The sequence below is a fragment of the Pelobates fuscus genome, chromosome 10, assembly GCF_036172605.1.
Source record: "Pelobates fuscus isolate aPelFus1 chromosome 10, aPelFus1.pri, whole genome shotgun sequence".
In the NCBI taxonomy this organism is placed as follows: domain Eukaryota; kingdom Metazoa; phylum Chordata; class Amphibia; order Anura; family Pelobatidae; genus Pelobates; species Pelobates fuscus.
The window spans coordinates 92973415-92994999 of NC_086326.1; the positions used below are offsets into that span (position 1 = coordinate 92973415).

Sequence of the window (21585 nt, forward strand, 5' to 3'; positions counted from 1 at the left end):
ACCTCCCCCTGGGTGTGTTCTGTATGTGCACAACTGTAATAAAAACCAGGCTTGGTGTACCAGCACTCAGTTCTTCTTGACCCTTCAAGACGTAGCCTCGTCTCGTTCTTGGAAGGGGATTGTATTGGATTATTACCTTGCCTTTTTCTACAGCTGAACCTGACTCTCCCCCTGGATCTTGTGGATGGGATTATACCAGCTCTATTACTACACAGCGACTTGCCGGGGAAAAGGACGTCCCCAATGGCTGATATCCTCTCACTACCAGGGTAGCCGTTACAAGCTCAATGAACTTTGCAAGGCAGGTGCTCTGGGCAATTGCAATTGCTGGGCAATTGCTGCCTCATGAGTTCAGTGCAATTAAGCTAACAATTTCTATTGAATGCTACACTTTTTCCAAAATGAGAAAAACGGGACCCACTATTTACACATAAAGCTTTTCAGCAAGCTAAAGTGCTTTAGAGATCTGGATTGTCCTCTTAAATGTATATCATATGTGTATTCAATTACTTTATGAGTGCAACTTAAATCTCCTGTACATGGATAAACTTTAGGCCAACATCTTAAGCAATGCAAAATTATATTAAATAACCCAACAATCTATTTGAAGATGGGACATATTTGGAAAACTGTGATCTCGATGATCTGCATCGATCACAATAAAATTTAGCAATGAACGTTGTGCTGGGATCCAATAAAATTTGATGGAATTTTTTAAAATATTCTTTTACATTGGAAAGACAAAGAGAAAAAAACAAAACAAAACACAACTTACACATCACTTTGTGTTGTATAGATGTGGTCAAACAGAGATTCTATAGCCATCCACTTAACTGGTATTCTTCCCTAAAAGGCAACAAAATTAGAATTTAAAATTAGTGTGGTGAATGTGTTGATTGTTTGTTTTAGCCATATTGTATTCTTTAACTCCTTAAACGTAGTGGTTGATAATCTCATCTGTTGATTTTTGAGTAGGAAAGACAAGGCGCTGTTGAAAATCACCCAACTGATTTAACACGGGTTTAATTAAATCTGATTCAGAATAATGCTATAACGTGCTACGCGGTCAAGACAAGTACATTGTGCACCAAGTATTAATGTAATTACTTTACACCAGAGGGCATACGCCCACCTTCCTGCAACAGTGAGTGAAACACTATAATTATAAAATCAATGTTCCTATTGTAGGTGAATGGTTTATGTCATAAAACTATCAAACTGTTAATATTTGAGAGGCACTAACCTGGACCATTTACAACCTGCAACACCCCCCCCCCTCCCCACCCCCAAGATGCTGCTGAACTACAACTCCCATGATGCTTTCAATAAAACAGATACCCAGGGAATCATGCAGTTCAGCAACATCAGGGGTTGTGGGGGTAAGGGGGATGGGAAGGGGGGGAGGGGGGTGGACTTGCCTACACTAAAGTTTAAATGGAACTATTCTGTGGAAATTTGTGAAATAAAGTGCAATTGGCATGACAGCCAAAAGTATGTCTACATTTAGCTCTTTCCATCCAAATTCACAACTGTTTTGCCTTGATAAGTATCCTAATGGAGTTTTATCTGCCTGGGTCATTCATTAAGAATGATTGATATTTCAGAATCTATACACAGGTAAAGTAAAAATAACTTGAAGCATTACTGTCTCTTTAAATTCCCCCCAATGACATTAAAGTGCAATGAAATGCTTTGCATGGTCTTTTTAAAGTAGAGATAAAGATATTTAAATGATATTTTTCAAGACATTTAGGGCCAGTATCTATTACCTTGCTTCTCTTTACGTAAGAGTCCTCTTCGTACACATCTCTGGAAAGACCAAAGTCTGATATTTTCATTTTACGCCCTTCAGCTACAAGTACATTTCTGGCCGCCAAGTCTCGATGGACAAGCTAGAGACCGGTAAGAAAATAATAAACACCGAATCATATAAAATAAAAGATATGTGTTTCTCAAAATGCTATATTCTAAAAAGTGCAAAGACATTTAAAAGAGACAATCACTTTACAAAAAAACATTATACCAATAGACAAAACATCCCAAAACTAAATTCTGGTCATTTTTTTTTTAATTGTGATTTTTAATTTAGATTAAAGATTTAACAATTTTACATCCCAACCCGCTTCGGATTATGCACGTCCAGGGCACACGTTGCATTGCAGAATAAACCGAAATATTGGCAGAATGTATGAAAGTGTTCTTTTCTACAAATTGTTGAGTCTTACACTTTAACATTTTTACACTTAAAGGAATGTTCTGTTTGTTTCACTGGTTTCTATGATGATTGCCCCACTTTTAGTACTCTAAGTGACAGTTGTCCTTTAAACTAAGGGATACGATTATACATTGCACACCAAGTATTTGTTTTAATCAAATCTTTTCATAACATGTACTTAATTCCAAATAATGCACACAATTGAATCTTATTTAAAGAGGACCAGTTGAACAGTCCAAATATGGTACTAAAGACATTATTAAGTATTGTTCAGCTGTTTAGATCAAGAATGTTGCGGGAATTAAATAGTAATGCATTCCTTACCTTCATTTCTGCTAAATATTGCATGCCTCTGGATATCTGCCATGCAAATGATATGAGGTCACCCATAGTAAGTGCTCTTTCATCAGGATTGTCCAGGTAGCTGGAATTACGGTTGGTGTCACCTCCTATAGAGCTTGGTCCCACCTTGCGACTTTCTCTCAAGAAACTCCTCAAGGAGCCATATTTTGCATATTCCACAATAAGGTGCAAGGGTCCTAAATACAAACGTAAAACATACAGAAGTTATGATAATTTATCCGCATACGCTATTGCCAATATGTACTGTTACAATTCAATTGTATCACTTTTTATGGGCTACACTATCCATGGATGTCCACTAACCCCATTTTTGTTTGCGTTTCTTAGAACCATTGCTGGAGTCTATGAGGTCCAGCCCTTGAATAGAGGGAGTCACCATTAGAGGACAACCTTTTAAAGTCTCAGTGTATGCCGATGATGTCCTCCTCACATTAATAAACCCAGCTCCCTCTATTGAGGTCCTACTATAATACTTGATACAATCCTTCTCTGAAATTTCGGGATACAAACTGAATCTTGCAAAGTCTGAACTTCTCCCGATCCACCTAGATAATAATAGCCTTACTCAACTTCAAAATAAATTCACATTGAGCATATGTGAATCTTTCATTGCGTACTTGGGTATACAATTAACCAATGAATTGGCCTCTCTATATCAAGAAAACTATGTCCATCTGCTGAATAAGACAAACATAAATCTTAAAAATTGGGGGATACTGGAGATTTGTGTGCATGGGTCGTGTTACCTTTATCAAATAAACCTCTTCCCTAGATTTTTGTATATCTTCTAAGCCCTCCCTGTCCCATTCCATAAAGCTGACTTTCTCTCACTACAATCTGCAGTCAACAGATTTGTTTGAAATGGAACCAAGCACATAGTCAAACGGGATACACTTTATGTCCCCAGAAAATCTGGTGGCCTAGGCTTACCAAATGTATTACATTGCTTATATGCAGTCCACTTAGCACAGGTACAGCAGGGCACCTTCTGCCTAACCAGTGGCGGATCCAGAGCCTGATCTCGGGAGGGGCACTTGTAGATTATTTAAATAAATAATCCAGACACAATAACCACTACAGCTCAGTGTAGTGGTTATAGTGCCAATAATGCCAAGACCCCCCCTCCCAGAGTAAGTAGTCAAACTGTTTAAGAACTGTTTGACAACTTACCTGAGGTCCTCTGGGAAATGGGGCTGTAGTAGGGCAGAGGAGCAGTGGTATGTGTGAGTGGTGCAATGTGTGAGGGGGGCAGTGTATCAGCAGTGTGTGTGTGAAGGTTGCAGTGTGTACGTGAGGGCGGCAGTATATGTCAGGGGTGCAGTGTGTGTGTGGGTCAGTATGTGTGTGTGACAGTTACAGTGTGTGTGTGTATTGCAGTGTATGTGTGGGGTAATGTATGTGTGTGGGGGCAATGTGTTTATGGGGGGCAGTGTATGTGTATATGGGGCAATGTGTTTATGGGGGGCAGGGGCAATGTGTGTGTGTATGGGGGGCAGGGGCAATGTGTGTGTGTATGGGGGGCAGGGGCAATGTGTGTGTGTATGGGGGCGGGGGCAATGTGTGTGTGTATGGGGGCGGGGGCAATGTGTGTGTATGGGGGGCAGGGGCAATGTGTGTGTGTATGGGGGCAGGGGCAATGTGTGTGTTTATGGGGGGCAGGGGCAATGTGTGTGTGTATGGGATGGGGGGCAGGGGCAATGTGTGTGTGTATGGGGGGCAGGGGCAATGTGTGTGTGTATGGGGGCAGGGGCAATGTGTGTGTTTATGGGGGGCAGGGGCAATGTGTGTGTGTATGGGGGTCAGGGGCAATGTGTGTGTGTATGGGGGGCAGGGGCAATGTGTGTGTGTATGGGGGGCAGGGGCAATGTGTGTGCGTATGGGGGGCAGGGGCAATGTGTGTGTGTATGGGGGGCAGGGGCAATGTGTGTGTTTATGGGGGGCAGGGGCAATGTGTGTGTTTATGGGGGGCAGGGGCAATGTGTGTGTGTGTGTGGGGGGCAGGGGCAATGTGTGTGTGTGTATGGGGGGCAGGGGCAATGTGTGTGTGTGTATGGGGGCAGGGGCAATGTGTGTGTGTATGGGGGGCAGGGGCAATGTGTGTGTGTATGGGGGCAGGGGCAATGTGTGTGTTTATGGAGGGCAGGGGCAATGTGTGTGTGTATGGGGGGCAGGGGCAATGTGTGTGTGTATGGGGGGCAGGGGCAATGTGTGTGTGTATGATAAGAAGGATTTTTTTTTAATGTGTGTGTGTTTTTTTTTATTTAATTAAAATAAATACAAATGTTATGTCCCCCCTCCCTTCTTACCTTTACTGGGAGGAGGGGGGACATCTTTCGTTCCCTGGTGGTCCCAGTGGGGTTCATTGGTAGTTCCAGTGGTAGGAGTGAAATCTAGCCCGCGCTCCAGAGCTAGAGTTCACTCTCGCGAGATTTGGAGCGTTGCCGTGGTAACCGCGTCAACGCTCCAAATCTCGCGAGAGGAGGACCCGGAGGAGCTGTTGGTAACAGCTCGCGGGTCCTCTCTCCCTCCCCTGCCGGTCGGCTGTCAGCAATGTGCCTTCGGAACGGGAAGGGAGATCACTGATCTCCCTCCCCGGTCTGCAGGCACAATGCAAGGCTGGCACTTGGGCAATGTCAGCCCTGCATTAGCCGGCAGGGGAGAATCTCGGGGGGGGGGCAATTGCCCCGTTGCCCCCCCCTCTGGATTCGCCACTGTGCCTAACAAGAGAAGATTGGTAGACATAGACCATTCTATCTTTGGAGGGGGAGGATCACCCTTCCTTGTATATGTGGCTATATAGGCAACAACTGCGCCACCAACTGCACCCATAATTCCCTATTCAATGGACCTATGGGACAAAGTACACATTACATTTGACTTCTCCTCATACCTGTCATTAACCCCTATTCTAAGAAATAGACTGTTCCCACTGGGATTCGCAGTTAAACATTTTGCCCAGTTTGAGAAGAGAAATCACACGACTCAGAAACCTATACATTAATGACCAAATGATAAACTACATTGACATCCCAGATAATGCCTCCCTACCCACATTTGACTACTTTGGGTACATGTAACTCCTCTGCAGTTATACCCATCATCCAACAGGCAGGTAAGGTCCCACTCACTACATTTAAAAGAGGTTGCATAATCTCTCTGACCAGGAAAGGACAAAAATCTGATGAATACATAATATTAGCAACACACTCCACACAGATTTCTTTGCCATATATCATGGCTTGGGAAGTAGTCTTAAGACCACCCGATGAGGCATCAGACTGGCCAGACATATTCCCTTACAATGCGTGTGACCGATAAGGAGCAGGCGTACAAAATATTATTCCAATGGTACCTGGCACCCAACTTTTGTCAATCATGCACTGCTCACCAACTAACTTCTCTTGGAAGCTCTGGAGCAAAACAGGAACATTTTACCATTTCTGGTGGACCTTCACTAAATTGAAACCACTCTGGCAGTCCATTACATCAATCCTAACCAGAATCTTGACCAAACCCTGCTGCTGGATCCATGGGTTCTACTACTTTCCAAACCCTTGGATTCCTTCACAAGAGCTAAAGATAAAGTGAAAGCACAAGAAGATCTTACCACTTACAGGGCAATTGGAGAGGTCTGGTTAACAACACGCACTGGCGGAACTAATGCGATTGCAAGGGGTCACAGCTGCGACGGGCCCGACACTCCAGGGGACCTGGGCGCCCTGCAACTGGGTCCCCACTGCCCTGTGTTGCGGCCCCGGCCAATGAAAATAATATCCAGGGGGCCGGTCAGCGCTGTGGCACTTTAACAGCGCGACCAGGCCCCCTGTGATGACGTCAGTCGCTGGGAGGAAGTGACAACCTCGGGCACTTCCCAGTCTTAAATCCCAGTCTTAAAATGACATTGTACTCCAGCTTCAGACAGATATTGGAGGCACCTAGCACTACGACTGGACACTTGACTTCCCAACCATGACATACTTTATACTACTTGACTATGGTGGTTTTTTTAAGGGCTCCCCATGAGATCTATAGAAATATGGTTTCCTAGACATAGGCCCTCTGTTATATATATTTCGAATGTTGAGACAGAAGAAAGGGAAATCCAGCCCAACAAATGCAATATTAACTTCATGGACAAAATATTCCAAGTAGTTTGTTGTACAGAATCCTGTATCTTTTTATTATTGTGGTGGTTTACTGACACTGGATGCCACATAACTCTTTGTACATTTGTGGAACTCCAATGATGTTCTCTTGTTCACAAGTGCTGCATATTTGAGGCCTATACTGTTCTGTACTGTTCTGCACCATTATATACTGTACTATCTTTATTGTTATATTTATTAAACTTTAAAGCTGGAAGAAGAAAAAAAAAAAAAAAAAAAAGACTGTACACCAACAATAAAATTATACCTAATTAACATTTTGACTTCAAGAATGTCAGGGATCTTTAAGAACCAGTGAAGGGTAGAAGGGATTACATAAGACAACAGTGACACTACTGTTTGCATTTGCGTGTAGAATGTTCATTGTTTGATGATGTGTATGCAATTTATGTTCTTTACCTATATTCACATTGCTTTAGCTGTATTTTGTAGAGAAATGCTGATGCCTAGGTATAACATATATATTTAAAGTAAATTATTATACATTGCATAAGCCTGCCACAACACCAATGTACCCCACTATTGGCAGGTCCTATCCTAGAAACCTTTGGAGATTAATTAACTGATGCTCTCTCTAGGCAAGCTTAAAGTACGTAGCTATTTCACTTATTGCTGATGGTTTCTTGTTTAGACTGTACACATAAAAAAAACTACAAAAAAAGTCATTTACTAAAATGAATACCAAATGCCAAAATCGAGGAAAACAAACTATTTGAGATGAGAACAGCCTTGCTGGAAAATTGGCTGAGTAGGAGATTTTTCTCAGATTAGCAATTTTTGACTCCAGTTTTTCCCATTTGAATTTCATTTGAGAAACTTTGAACTTCAGTGCTTGTGTGCAGTGGTGACTAGTGAAGCTTAAGGTAATGGGGTACCTGACTCCTCTCCCATAATTTTACTCCTTCTGACACAGTACATAGATACTCTTAGTTCACAGAGCTGAGGATAATATAGAGATACTTAAACAATAAAACAAGCTGGGCACACCATAAACATATCTATGAAATACATAGATAAGAGTATAACCCCCCATTGTACAGTGCTATGGAATTTACTGGCGCTATATAAATAATAACCCAGAGATAACCATACCACAAATAGAGCTGAGAAAAAAAAAAAAAACTGAGAAATAACACACAGAGCTTGGCACAATAAGGAAATAGCCATAATTATCTTACACAGTCAGGATCACTGAAATGGATTACACAGAGCTATAACAGTGTGCACAGAGGTTAAGTCATCAAGATACGGATAGACTCCAACTATTTTAGCTACTCCTGACTCACTATTATCAGCACACAGTGTATGCAAGGTTAAAGCAGCAGGACACTGAAATAATCATTACCTTTGCAGCTGGCAATATAATTAATCTTCAGTGGTAATATGGAGCCAAAAAGTAGCGGACATGGTTAACAGAATTAACAATTATTACAAATAAAAATAGATTGAAATCAGAATCAGATCAGTCCTCAGGGTCACAGCCCCAGTCCTGCAGGTTGAAACTTTACAACATTTCAGCTAACCACAGCATGAGTGTCTCTGGTCTCAGCTGTAGAGTGACTGAGTACTTTAAAGAAGATGGTGGGTATGTGCAGTAGGAGCTATTAAAACTATTAGTGGCAGGCAGTACAGTGCTCTGTGTCATATATTGGCCAATTCTCTGGCAATCCCTGTGCTTCCCTGGCTTTATATGATAATTATATATTTGAGTAAATTTCGTTGCCTAATCCGCTCTCAGGCAGTCACTGAAGCTATTGGGAGCAGAAAAAAAAGATAATATAAACTTAGTTTTGGTAGGGACCAGGAGCTGCTGCTGAATGCTCTCATTCTGTTACTTCCAAGATGGCCTCCTTCTTGCTTCTCTTTACTGTATGCACCGTAACCCCACCCCCTGGTGCTATGAGCCAAGGATTTCTCCTCAAAAGAGAGGAAATAGCATGCCTCCACTAATGGGAAGCTGGATCTATTGCACAAATGGCAACTCAATGTTAATTCCTAAAATTCCCTCCTAAAGGACACTAGGTATGTGCAAAACCTGCTGAAACAGACAGATTTCAAACTAGCCCAATTTTTTTACATGGCCAGATGCGATCAAGTAAACTCTGAAGAGCTACCAATGAAGGGGGAGGGCCATACGGAACTGAAACCTATAACAAAATTAAAGTGACACTAATTTTTTTCATATTTCTTTGACTTACGACCCTCTCCTTTCAGAAAAATAATCTTTGTGTTTGTAAACTACTGTAAATCACGTTTTCAGTTTGTCTTTCCATACAGGCAGGGTATTACTCCTCAAAGCCAGATTGTCCTTTAGTGTTGATTTACAAATAGTGGCTTGCATGAACTTCACGCATGTGACTTTTCAATTCCTCCTCCAAACTCTTGATAAAACCTGCCACATCTGGATGCATTCTCTCTTCAGGTGCAATCCCATTCAATCCTAGCCTCCAACGTGTTATATTTTAATCATTTAAAAGCTTGGAAGCCTCTATGGGGAGCATAGGATTGGACCGTTTACATGACTGGTTGACTTTTATGACAATCATTGATGATGCCAATAGGTAATAGGCGCCAATTTTTTTTGCCGGTAACCTTTCAATATCAGCTTATCAAAATTGAGTTGGGCCTGGTTAGGTCTGGCTTTAACACAATAATATTTTCTGATTTTATAGGCATTTTCATATAAATTGTTTAAATAATTTGTATTCTGATCGCTTTGATAACTCTTATGCCATACTTGATAAAACTCAGAAAATCTTGTCAACTGCTTACTAAAGCTGGGTTGTAATTTACCGCTAAATGCCCATCTAGCTACCAGAAGTGGTAGAACATTAGATCTTTTTGTGACTGGGTTCTGTAAAACAGCTTAAATATAACTAAAGTCCTGAATACAGTCTGCCTTAAGCTACTTGGTGGAAAATTAGCACAATTTGCAATGGACTCCTTATCAAACACTCAGATGTTTGTATTACAGACAACTGCCTTGTTCATCATATGGTGCTTACAAATGAATGATACAGTCCCTAGACCAAATAAACGGTATGCCAGAGATCAACACAACTGTAATGTAATGAATGCTATATGTGGACTTACCATCCTGTGTACAGGCCCCATAAAGTTTGATTACATGCGGATGGTTAACCTGTTTCAGAAGGTTAAATTCGGAGAGAAGATCCCGAAGTTCACTCTGGGAAGCACTTTCTGTGAAGAGAAAATCAATATTAATTTCAACCATCAGCTCAAACATTCTTGTAGAAAACAATTTGGGTATAACATAATGTAGAACAGTTACCAAGCATACATGGATATTCTCATTGGCCTATACAATATGCAATTCACCCATAAGAAAAGCCAATTGTAAAGAAACTTTTAAAAGAAAAGTTTAGGTCTAACTTACATCATGCAAGATTCGTATTTGATGATCTCCAACAAATCAGTGCTCACCTTTCAGCATCTTTACAGCCACGGTGGTGTAACCAGCCTTTCCTTTCAGTCTAAATGCTGTTGCCTTAACCACTTTCCCAAACTCCCCTTCACCAAGTGTTTTTCCCAAAACCAGGTTTTTCCTTGGAAATTCCCATTTTGGATCCTCCTTTTAAGCAACAACAAAAAAGAGAAAGTATTTAAAGAAAATAAAAATATTGTGATATGTAAATACATGTCCATATATATATATCCTTCTTAATGTAGGTCTGAAAACAAAATTTTTGCAAAAGGGTAACCAATTGTGTAGTTCTTTTTTTTAGAACATTTGTTTGCTTTTCTCACCAATTTGTTTGATGTATTAATATATAAATTGAAGATTGCACTTGTGCAGGATAAACGACACTAAATATTTCTAAAAAAAAAAAAAAACATAGCCCAAACTTTCTAATTTTCTTCTAATCCATTTAATGTTAGATGCTGAGGTAGGGCTGTCATGATAAAATTGGATTTTACCAAGACCTAAGAGCAGTTTCCACAAGGTAATGTTTAAGGCATCTTTCACCAGCTAGCAATGGTGTATGGCAGGGGTAGGCAACCTTCGGCACTCCAGATGTGATTTAAATCTTCTGTAATGCTCTTACAGCCATAATGTTGGCAAAGCATCAGGGGAGATGTAGTCCATAATCTTTTGAGTGCCGAAGCTTGTCTACCCTTGGTGTAATGGCTATATTGATTGCTTCTTTATTGTAGGTTTTAGATTTTGCCTATGCCTGTGTCTTTAGACTTTTAATACAAAGATTGCAGCTACATTGCTCTGCTAGAAAGATCCTTTTCCTACCTTTAAATTCTTTGAAATAGTCCTTTGTCGCCCCCATTATCTATGTACAGAGTTGCGCTTTTAATGTGTTGTTAAACAAACTAGGTTGCTTCAGGGCCGTCTTTAAGGAGGGGCAAAAGGGGCAGCTGCCCCGGGCCCAGTTACTCCTGGGGGCCCTAAGGCAGCTGCCCCATGGGCCCCCTGCAGCACCTGAGGTAATCAGGGGCCACAGCCCTTTAATACTGCTCTAGACCTGGCCCTTGTAATATGGGGGTGGCTGACTACATACTCACAGCCATAGACATTCTATGTGTATGCTCACAGCTAGCCCCCTCACACACTGCCCTGTGATCCCTTTTCTTCTCCGTGGCATGCTGGGAGGAAGGTCAGATCACTTCCTCCTCAGTGCCGCTGGGGAGGAGGCACACACAACATGGAGGAGAGTGCAAGCATTGTGAGGGAGAGGGACTGAGAAAGCTGATGGCAGACTCCCATCAGCCTGGGCCAGCAAGCTCTCACTGGACCCTAGGGAAGCCACCTTTCTGTACCCAAAAGGTAAGGAGACAGGAGGGTGGCTAAATATTGTTTGTTTTTTGTTTTGCTTATTTCTGATATCACTTGAAGTGTTGGTGTTTGTAATGTAACACACAGGGAATAAGTACATGTTAAAAATCCTAGAAGAACCTGACAGTTCCCTATTAAATATAAATTTAAAAAGTATTTATTTTAACATATTATTGCATCAAGTGTTATCAAAGGCTGTACACCATTTCCAAATGTCACTTTTGCCAAATTCTGGACCAGGGTATGAAAGAACAGAGTTGAGACATTATATTGGCCAAGGTTGCTGGGAGTTGCTGTCCAAGAGCTGCTAGAAGGCAGAGATTAAAATATGTAAATGTACACATATATGTGTGTGTGTATCTGGCTGTGTTTATGTCCTTGTGTGTATCTGGCTGTGTTTGTCTGTGTGTCAGTGTTTCTGTGTGTATGTATACCTGTTTATGTGTACTTGTGTGTCAGTGTGTATGTGTACCTGTGTGTGTGTTTGTGTGTGTGTGTCTGTATGTGTCGTTGTGTGTAAGTGTGCATCTGAGTGTGTGGTAATGCATACATCCCAGCATTTTAATGCCAATACAAATACACTCCTATATTCCATCTCTAGCACTGTACACATATACACCCCTGCATTTATACCTTTATGTATGAGTGTATCTGAGTGTGTGTGTACATACCTGTGTCCGTGTGTGTGTGTGTGTGTGTGTGTATATCTCTGTGTGTGGATGTGCCAGTGTGTGTGTGTGTATCAAAGTGCTTGTATCTGTTTGTCAAAGTGTTTGTATCTGTTTGTATCTGAGTGTGTGTGTATGAATGTGCCAGTATGTGTCAAGGTGTGAGCATGTGTCAGTGTGCTTATGTGTGTATCTGCGTGTTAATGTGTATGTGTATATGTGTTATAGAAATCACACAACATGCAAACAGACACCTGCAAACACAAACATTACATACAAACACACCAGTTTGCTGAAACACCAATACTACACACGAATGTACATATGCATTTAAAACACCCCCTTGCATGCAAATACAAACATTACATACAAACACATTCCTGTAATAAAACGCTAAAATTATATACAAACACCAACTCTACACACAAAAGTACACCTGCATTTAAAAGCCAACACTACAGACAATCACACATCCCTGCATTCAAATGCAAACACTACACACAAGTACACCACTGCATTCCAATGGTAACAGTACATACAAATACACCCCTACATGAACACATACACTCTATACAATAACATGCTGACATTCAATTGCACAAACACTGCTCAAAAATACAACCCTGCAAGGATAGTATATCACCAGCTGGCATAGCATCGCAGGAGTTGTATGACAGATGGGGATCTATCTTTTCTTTACTCTTGTGCTACAGGGCAGGCCTGAATTTTTGTTTGCACCAGGGAGGGAGTGATTGCATGCCCAGGGGGCCCAAGCAGATGCTTGCCCAGGGTCCAATCAATATTAAAGACGGCCCTGGGTTGCTTATGTGGTGGTATTAGACGAAGTAGTAACACCTCAAAACAGATGCATATGTATCTAGAAACAGATCTATAATTACAAATGTTCTGATGATGCTTATTAAAAACAAACAAAACCTTACAGGTATTTTAAACGAATCCACTGAAACTTGATTTTCCATAGAATCCAGTGAAGGCCGCCGAGCATTGGTAGAAGAGTAGCTGACTGGGTAAGATTGAGCAGGTCTGCGAAAAGTCATCTCAGCAGAAGCAATAGGAGGCTTGGGAGAGTTTTTATGATAACGGTGAATGAAAAATGACGATAGCAGCACAGAGATTATGAATGAGAGGAAGACTCCACATGCAATTACAGTCTTGCAGGTGTCATCACACAGTGGAGCTGAAATGTGAAAAGATATATACATTATATTGTGGTAATAAAAAATAACTATAATCACTGGCCTGAAATCCCCCACTTCCAATTCTCAATATATATATAAAATCCTCACTATCATGAATAGAATATAAATTCACCTTGTTCATATGCTGCCAGATAGATAATAATGTATCTAAGTTAACGTGTTAACGTTTTAAAATACCAGTGTAGTTGTGCACAGCAAGTCCCTGACCACTTTATATTCCAAATGTAAATATGATGGGCAAATGGTCTATGTTTCACCATGTAATGCAACAGTCTGCAGTTGAGACTTAACAGACTTCTTTTGATGCATGTTGATTTACATTACACGAGAAACTCTTTAAAAAAAAAAAAAAAAATGGAGTTTCATTACACGGAGGAGTTGTTGATTAATAAATTAAATTTTACTGATTTAGTTTCTAGCATACAGGACACAAGTGAGGGTGAAACACACAGGTGTATTGTTCCTCTTAATTTCCAGTCATGCAACCCTGGTCACTCTTGGGTAGCATGATGAAGCTCATGGTCCATGGATACAGCTTTAAATATGTGACATATGTTGAGTTAAAAATACACATTCCAACATGTCAGGAAATTGATTTCACACAAACAAAGGGTGTGAAGTAAAATTTCGTTCAGAACTAAAAGAAAAACATAAATCTGTTCTTACCCTCAACAATATTCTTCTCACAGAAACATTTCTCAGATTGGAAACAGTAACAGGTGCCATAACCTGCCTTAATTCCCAAGGGAGTTCCTTTTTCATGTCCGCCAATAATATTATCCTCTGTTGGAAAAAAGAAAGTCAGGTTGTAAACAACTTCTTTAAAGTAAATTATAACATACGACTTAAACCAGTTCACACATAGGTCCATGTTTTACTAATATCTCCATTAGGATAGAATTGGTTGGTTCTTGAACATCTAAAACCAAAGTCCTTGAGTTTCCAATGACTGAATTACAATGTTATCTAGTAATATAAATTTAGCATAACTGGGGGGCGGGGCTTAGCACCTACGGCGAACGGACGCGTCTGCTAGGAGCCCAGGACGCTGACCGCAACAAACGCCAAAATAAGGGATACCCCGCGGGCATCGGAACCCCAGAAGGCACTCACCATACCCCAGAAAGGGTGAGCAATAGGCACATGCCTTTCCTGTACCCGTACAAGACCACGCGGGCCGCCGCACGGGACTTGGAAGAAGAACTGTTAGAGCTCTACAGCTCCCCCTGGCTACCTGACAGGCCTCCACAGCACACAGACATCATGGGGCACAGGACCCATACAGGAGATACTACAGCGCCCAATGACACCCAAGATGGCGGCCCAGCCAGACACTAGCGTGCACAAAGCAAAACCGCCAGCCGCCCTAAACGCAACCGGCGACGCCGATGCTCCCACGACTTTCCTGGAGGCACTGACTGAACAGGACCCTCACGCTCCTGCCACCAAACAAGACATCGCCAACCTCCTAAGGGAGCTGCGACAAATGTCAGCGGCCGACATAGACATGGTCCGCAGTGATGTGAAGGCGGTGGAGGCTCGCACGCAAGTCACAGAGAACACTGTTACGGAGCTCCAACGGGAGGTACGTGAAATGAGGGGTCAAATGCACAGCCTACAGCACTCCCATACTTCCCTGACACAGCAGGTCGATATCACTGAGGACTGCAACAGACTACCCAATATCAAAGTCCGAGGTGTCCCGGATACAATAAGCCAGACAGAGCTGCCACACTACTTACGGCGACTGATAGAAACGATCCTCCCACACTTACAGGCTAAAAATCACCAGTTTGATGGCTGCTACAGGATCAACAAATCTAGACAGGCTCTCACGGAAGCCACTCACAACATAATAGTACGCTGCCACTCGGTGTCGGACAGGAACCGCTTCTTAGCAGCCGTGAAGGGCAAAACCCCCATGGACTTTGAGTCATCCAAACTGACTTTTTTCCAAGATCTTTCCAGGAATACCCTGCAATGGCGGAAATCTCTAGGGGCAATCACAAGCCAACTGAGGGCAGCCGGAGTGGAATATCGTTGGCAACTGCCGAGAGCTCTCACGGCCACAACTGCAGATGGCAGGACTCTAAGACTCACCTCCACAACAGATGCAGCAGCATTCCTTCAAACACTGGGACTGAGCTTACACCCAGAGGCACCTGGGGCTCTTGCCAATGCACAGCCAAACGCACCGGCTAGACAGACTCATCACGCATTGGAAGAGGGAGAGACATCAGACGCAGAGACCCAATACCCTATGCTGCCTTAAGCTGTTATTACTCTTCTTTTTGTTTCCTTTACCACTGCTTGCCATGACAACAGTTGCCTTAACCACAACTAAGCCTTATACACACGCCTCACACACTGTGGAACATCCTCGGAATACTCGAGCCATGACTAAACCCACACTCTCTACCCCCACAGACGACCCACTCCCACACTAACGCCCCAACTTACCAAGCTGAGCCCCTACCCCCCGCAGGCCTCCTTGGTTAGGGGTATATCTACTACACAACGTGACAGGTACCACCAACCACACTTATGATGGTGTCACAACGACAAAGTCAGACCCGACTACCTAGCGACAACTGACCTAGCATACCACTCAACCCAGTGGTACCCACACACCTCGCAACTATACATTACTAAACATATCACACATCCTCACAGACACGCACGAAGAGAAAAAATTTAAACGAGGCATTTTACGGTTGAATGTTTTATCTTGCCTTGATTAAACGATTCTGTTAATTCTCAACTTACGCTATAAATAATGTATGTGTCAAATAATAAAACAAAGATTGTCAAAAAAAAAAAAAATGGTATAACTAATAAATGTCACGGTTCTCACCGCGACATCCAGACGGCCAGACGAGGTCGCCCCAGAAGTGCCCGATGAGGGACTTGAACCTGGGTACTCTGCACTCCTGGACCTGCTCTCTTGCCTCTGAGCCACTATACAGCTCGAGAAATTGCCTGAGGTATAATCTTGCCTTGTATCCAGCACTGGGGGCTGGACGTTATTCTGTGGCTGCTCCAAAATTCTCAGCACACCTGTGGCTGATCACCAATTAGCCAGGTATAAGACACTGCCTCTCCCTGAGGGCAGTGACAATTCATTGACTCTGGTTCAAGTATTGCTGTTTCGTGTTCTCCTGACCTTGGATTGTTATTTCGTTGTACGCTGACTTCTGGCATCCTCTGACCTCGGCTCTCTACTCGCTTATCCTGATTTCTGGCACCCACTGACCTCTGGCTTACCCACGACTATTCTACTGGTTTATCCGTTTCTGTACTGCGACTTGGAGCATTAACCTGCACAGCCCCCGTGCACAGACTCACAGGCCAGGTGAGTTCTTACCTGACCACCTTGGTCTGTGTTTAATTGCAAGGGTGAGCATATATCTGCGCTACAGACTCCCAACCAAGGTAAGCCGTTACAATAAATGAATACAATATAATCTATATACTTCTATTTCTAAACTTGGGTGAGGCAACAATCCTTGATGGTCATGTATTCCTTGTGATTCTTTATTTTTACTCTGCCCAGAGAAAGGCTGTCCACCTCCAGACACCATCAAATATTTATTTGAAAAAGATTTTGTATGTATGAGTTTTATTCCCACCCCCTTGCGTTGCTTTACTATACAGATAATATTGGAATTGGCATTCTTGGTCATCGAGAACGTTATTGTACATATAGAATATTCCTACTTTAAAAATTCACTTTGTGTCATCCATAGCCTGTAAGCGAAAACATGGTTCTAAATACCAACAATAGACTAGCAAGGTCTATTCTTTTTTTTTAAACAAACCACCCAACCCAATTTATGTAATTTAGGTAATTTCAAATTACTTCCAAAGTACTCTACACGATTTCTGAAAAATAGGTTTAAATTGTAAATAACAAAACTTCAAACACTTGTTTACTCAGTTTCACATCCAGTAAATAAAACTATGCATTACAAATTGACAAAGTGAAAAATATATTTTCTGTCTTTTGCTGGATGGCATGCTGAGCACTTGAGATGGTAAAATTAATAAATGTCTTGAATTATGAAATCTATCCAATAATCAGATTGTATCATTGCTTTTCCCAGTGCAGAATGAACCATACTTATGCAGTCTTGTGGACAGATTTTCCCACTTTTACGCTCCACAGCATCACAGACCCCATCAGGACATGTCTTAATGTCTGGTGTGCACGTAGAATAGTTTGTGGTGATTCCTTTTCCAAAAACAATATCCAATGTTCAATAGTAGGTGAGAGAGAGGGAGAGATAGAAAGATAGAGATGTTTATCATTGCCTAGTTAGTTTTAAGACAATTCATGATCAAACAGTAATGGTCTTGTACACGTGTGAACTATACATCTATTTAGGCTGCCTATGGCTTATTTGTTTTGAGTTTCTCTCATTGCAATGGTTTAGTGGTATGAGGTGTGAACATTAAAACAATAGTCATCTTTGGGACAATTTCTTCTACATTTGTGACCCTTGCATAACATTTTCGTGCATTGATATTAACCTTCTCCCTTTCACCCCTGCTTATCATATTTTTTTTCTTAGATAGGATCAATCATTAACATTGAGAAATTATTGTCACAAGTGGTAAAATTGTGGTTTCTAAAGCTAATGTGGATATAAATCCGATACATATATGTTGGCTAGTTTACATTTGCATACGTTGTTTATTATATACTTTAATATTTGTGTATTCAGGTTTTGATTCACATTTCTAATTTTTCTGTGATGTCCTATCTAGTTCCCTTGTTTGCGGGTATCACAGTTTTTTGCATTTTTGTCTATATTTTTTAAAGTAACATATAAAGGTTCTGTTTTATGATTGTTGGGGTTGGATATTTGCAAGTTTTCCCTAAGTTATTCTAAAATTGTTTAACCTACCAATATACATTTCCAACTTGAAACACTTTCCCTAACCCTTTGTGCTATTCAAGTATCTTGTAATTTACATTATCTTATGTTTAGGAAGCCAATAAATTAAGTACAAGTTACCTTCTCCATGACCTTGTCTCCACTGGCACCGTCCAGTCAAAGATCCTGTCCCACCACATTCCTCACATTCAGAACGCAGTTTGTTTTCTGAACAGGATACATCGCATTGCTCTTCATCTCTTCCAGCTGTGAGAGACAAAAATGGTCACACATCAAGGTCACCTCCAGCCTGAGGAACATCAGTTCTCATGTAATGGTTATAATCAATGATCAGGAATGCAGAGGACTTTGAACTCTAAGGACAAGTGAAAATGGTTCACTGATGGAACCCAAAAGTTAAATTACATATTCAAGTCCAATGCAAACTGGCAGGTCTACACCCATCACATATTAGCATTGACAAGTGACTGCACAGAAAGCACGCAACAGATATGCTCTCTCTAACACGATTCTGCACATTTTCACATTTCACAAATTTTCACAATAATAGCATAGATATTAGAAGTCCAAATCATAAGTCATAATTTTAGGGATGTCTATCCATATTCCTATCCTTGTTTCCTTAATGTATTCCAAGTCTTTTATCGCTATATATATATATATATATATATATATATATATACACACACACACACACATCATAAAAAGTACTAATAACATGAGGTGAGGGGGCATTAAATAATTACTACATCTTTGCACTACAAAAAAGGAAATAGATTTTTTTTTTTTTTAGAACTATAACTGCGCTAGTATGTTCACAATCAGAACCATTTTAGATCACGTCATACAAAACACTGTAATGTGCTAATTCGACAGCCAATTTTGTGCATGTAATATTGACGGTGTTCATTTTTCAATATTTATCACAGTGGCACAAATTTTCAAGTTATTTTTGGAGCTCTAAGACGCAAATTAAGAAAATCTGACAAAAATGTTCATTACTGGCGTATTTTTTTTTCCAATTTTTAAATTATTTTTGGCTCTTATGTGTGACCAGTAATGCTAAAAGCCCAAATCAGCACTGATTACATTATTTATCATTTAAAAAAAAGATTTCAACAGGCATGGGAACTTAAAAAACGACTGGCATATCTGTTGATTGCATTATACACCGCAATTCGGACAAAATATTTAATCAGCAAAAACATTTCATGAAAAAATAATACTCACGTTTCCCCTCTAGTAATATGGTAATTGGAGTCTTCACTGACTTTTTGAGGTTTGGGTTTGAAGCAACTACAGTGCCTTGTATCTCTTTACTTTCATGGTTCACTAAGGCAGATGAATGGTTGACAAAGAGAGTAGCAAACGATTCTTCTGGCCCCTGGACAAGGGCAACAGCACGGGTGCTATTTGCAATCTGTAGCTTGTAAGTTACATTTACTCCTTTGAATAACAAGTAGTTTTCAACATAGACTTTTCCGATCTTGTGTTTAAACAAAAGAAACACAAACACAACAAAAAAACAAGCAAAATTATTAATAGCATACCTTATATCTCAGCAAATAAATAAAAACATGTTTTTTTATAATGCCAAATGGTGCATAAGTGAAATATATCCATACGAATTACTGTATCAATCTATTTCAAATTAAATCATTCAGCTTTTTCATTAAAATAAAAGAGCTTCAAATTAGAGGCATTTGTCTATTGCTGATGTGTGAGAGCGATAGAGATTTAAATAAATAAATACATTCATACAAAAGATGACAGTAGTTTCCACAATAGCGTATCTTAAAAAAAAACAAAAAAAAAATACAATAATGGTGCAGCATGCAATGGTAATAGTGATAAATATAGTATATGGTGCCAAAGGAACACTCACGCTTTTTAGAGCTTTACAAGTTCTATTTAAGGAGTTTGAACGGAGAAATCCATATTTTCGGGATTTTTTTTAAGATACGCTATTGTGGAAACTACTGCCATCTTTTGTATGAATGCATTATATTTCTAGCACCGTTTACCTATTTGGTTGTTTTATTCTGAAGACAAAAAAGTTGAATTGGAAAAATATTTTCCAAGTTAGCTATGTTTTCAATTTCAGATATTTTGGCTTAAATTTTGAAAATCATTTTGAATTCAAGACAACACCCACTTTGGTAAATATGAATATGTAAAGCATGAAAGAGGCAATTTTCATGCCAACTGAATAAATATGGAGGAAAGTCTAAGCTTAGTATACATACTAGATTTTAAATAAATGTATGACATTTCTGTGACATTTAAAAAAACAAAAAAAAAATGATTTGATAGATTTGTTAAAAATGTTCAAAAGACAATCTAAATAGTTGCACTGGCATCAGAACATATGTGCCATCATATAATACTTTAATAAAGCATTTATACTGTGTGGTAATTATTTCTAATCAATATTTTGTTTTCTTTGTATTTTTTTGTTAAACAATCAAAAAATAAACATTTTTTTATTAGGCATTCTGGGCACCTTGCATCATTAGAATTCACTTAATTGTATGTCGATAGTCAAAGTGTATATTTTAAACATACAATATAGAATGTTATTGCTAATTACCTGGGCATATTGGTAGGCGTGTCGGTTGAGCGTAAAGCGATATGTAATATTTGGGAATTTTATTTCAACCGGAAGGATTGTAACATTGAAGTGCAACATCACCTCTGCATTTGGACCATTAAATTCTGTATCATTCACCTTAACGATAACATGATAGAATCCAGTCTTGCTAATGGTCACATTATTATTGAGTATTAACCCTGATATGGAGTAAAGAATGACAAGACAGAAGCAGATAAGAATCTAAAAGTGATATGAAGATAATCTGAAAGCCAAAACACAGTCTGGACATGAATATTCTATCATCTTTATGTTTCACTATATCTTATTGTGGTAATTTACATAGGCAATACACATTTTGTTTTTATTCAATGAACACTGAATTGCAATCACTTGAAAACAGATTGAGAATAATCAGCATAATTTAGACTAAATAACCTGACAATTTTTCTAAATTAGCACTTTTTGCCTAAATTTTCTAGCAATTTCTGATACAATTCAGTATGATTCTATATTTAGACAATAAATCCCTCAGTTTATTAAGACAAGTAAAATTGTGGACTTTATTCTCAAAACATTGTACAAAAATAAATACACACAAAAAATTAACATATAAACAGAATACAAGGCTTCGTTATAGCCAAGGCTACTCTTGATT

At 40.1% G+C, this 21585-nt stretch overlaps 1 protein-coding gene across 1 annotated transcript in view; it reads right to left on the reverse strand.

The window, feature by feature from the left end:
- RET (ret proto-oncogene) overlaps window positions 1-21585 on the reverse strand; it is an 84055-nt gene that overhangs the window by 16049 nt on the left and 46421 nt on the right. The window contains exons 6-16 of the mRNA XM_063434067.1: window positions 20928-21127; window positions 19568-19823; window positions 18458-18583; window positions 17560-17670; window positions 14106-14222; window positions 13161-13417; window positions 10189-10336; window positions 9838-9945; window positions 2540-2754; window positions 1770-1892; window positions 776-846 (exon numbers count right to left, since the gene is read on the reverse strand). Coding sequence (XP_063290137.1) covers window positions 776-846; window positions 1770-1892; window positions 2540-2754; window positions 9838-9945; window positions 10189-10336; window positions 13161-13417; window positions 14106-14222; window positions 17560-17670; window positions 18458-18583; window positions 19568-19823; window positions 20928-21127 — 1732 coding nt within the window. The remainder of the gene's footprint in view (window positions 1-775; window positions 847-1769; window positions 1893-2539; window positions 2755-9837; window positions 9946-10188; window positions 10337-13160; window positions 13418-14105; window positions 14223-17559; window positions 17671-18457; window positions 18584-19567; window positions 19824-20927; window positions 21128-21585) is intronic.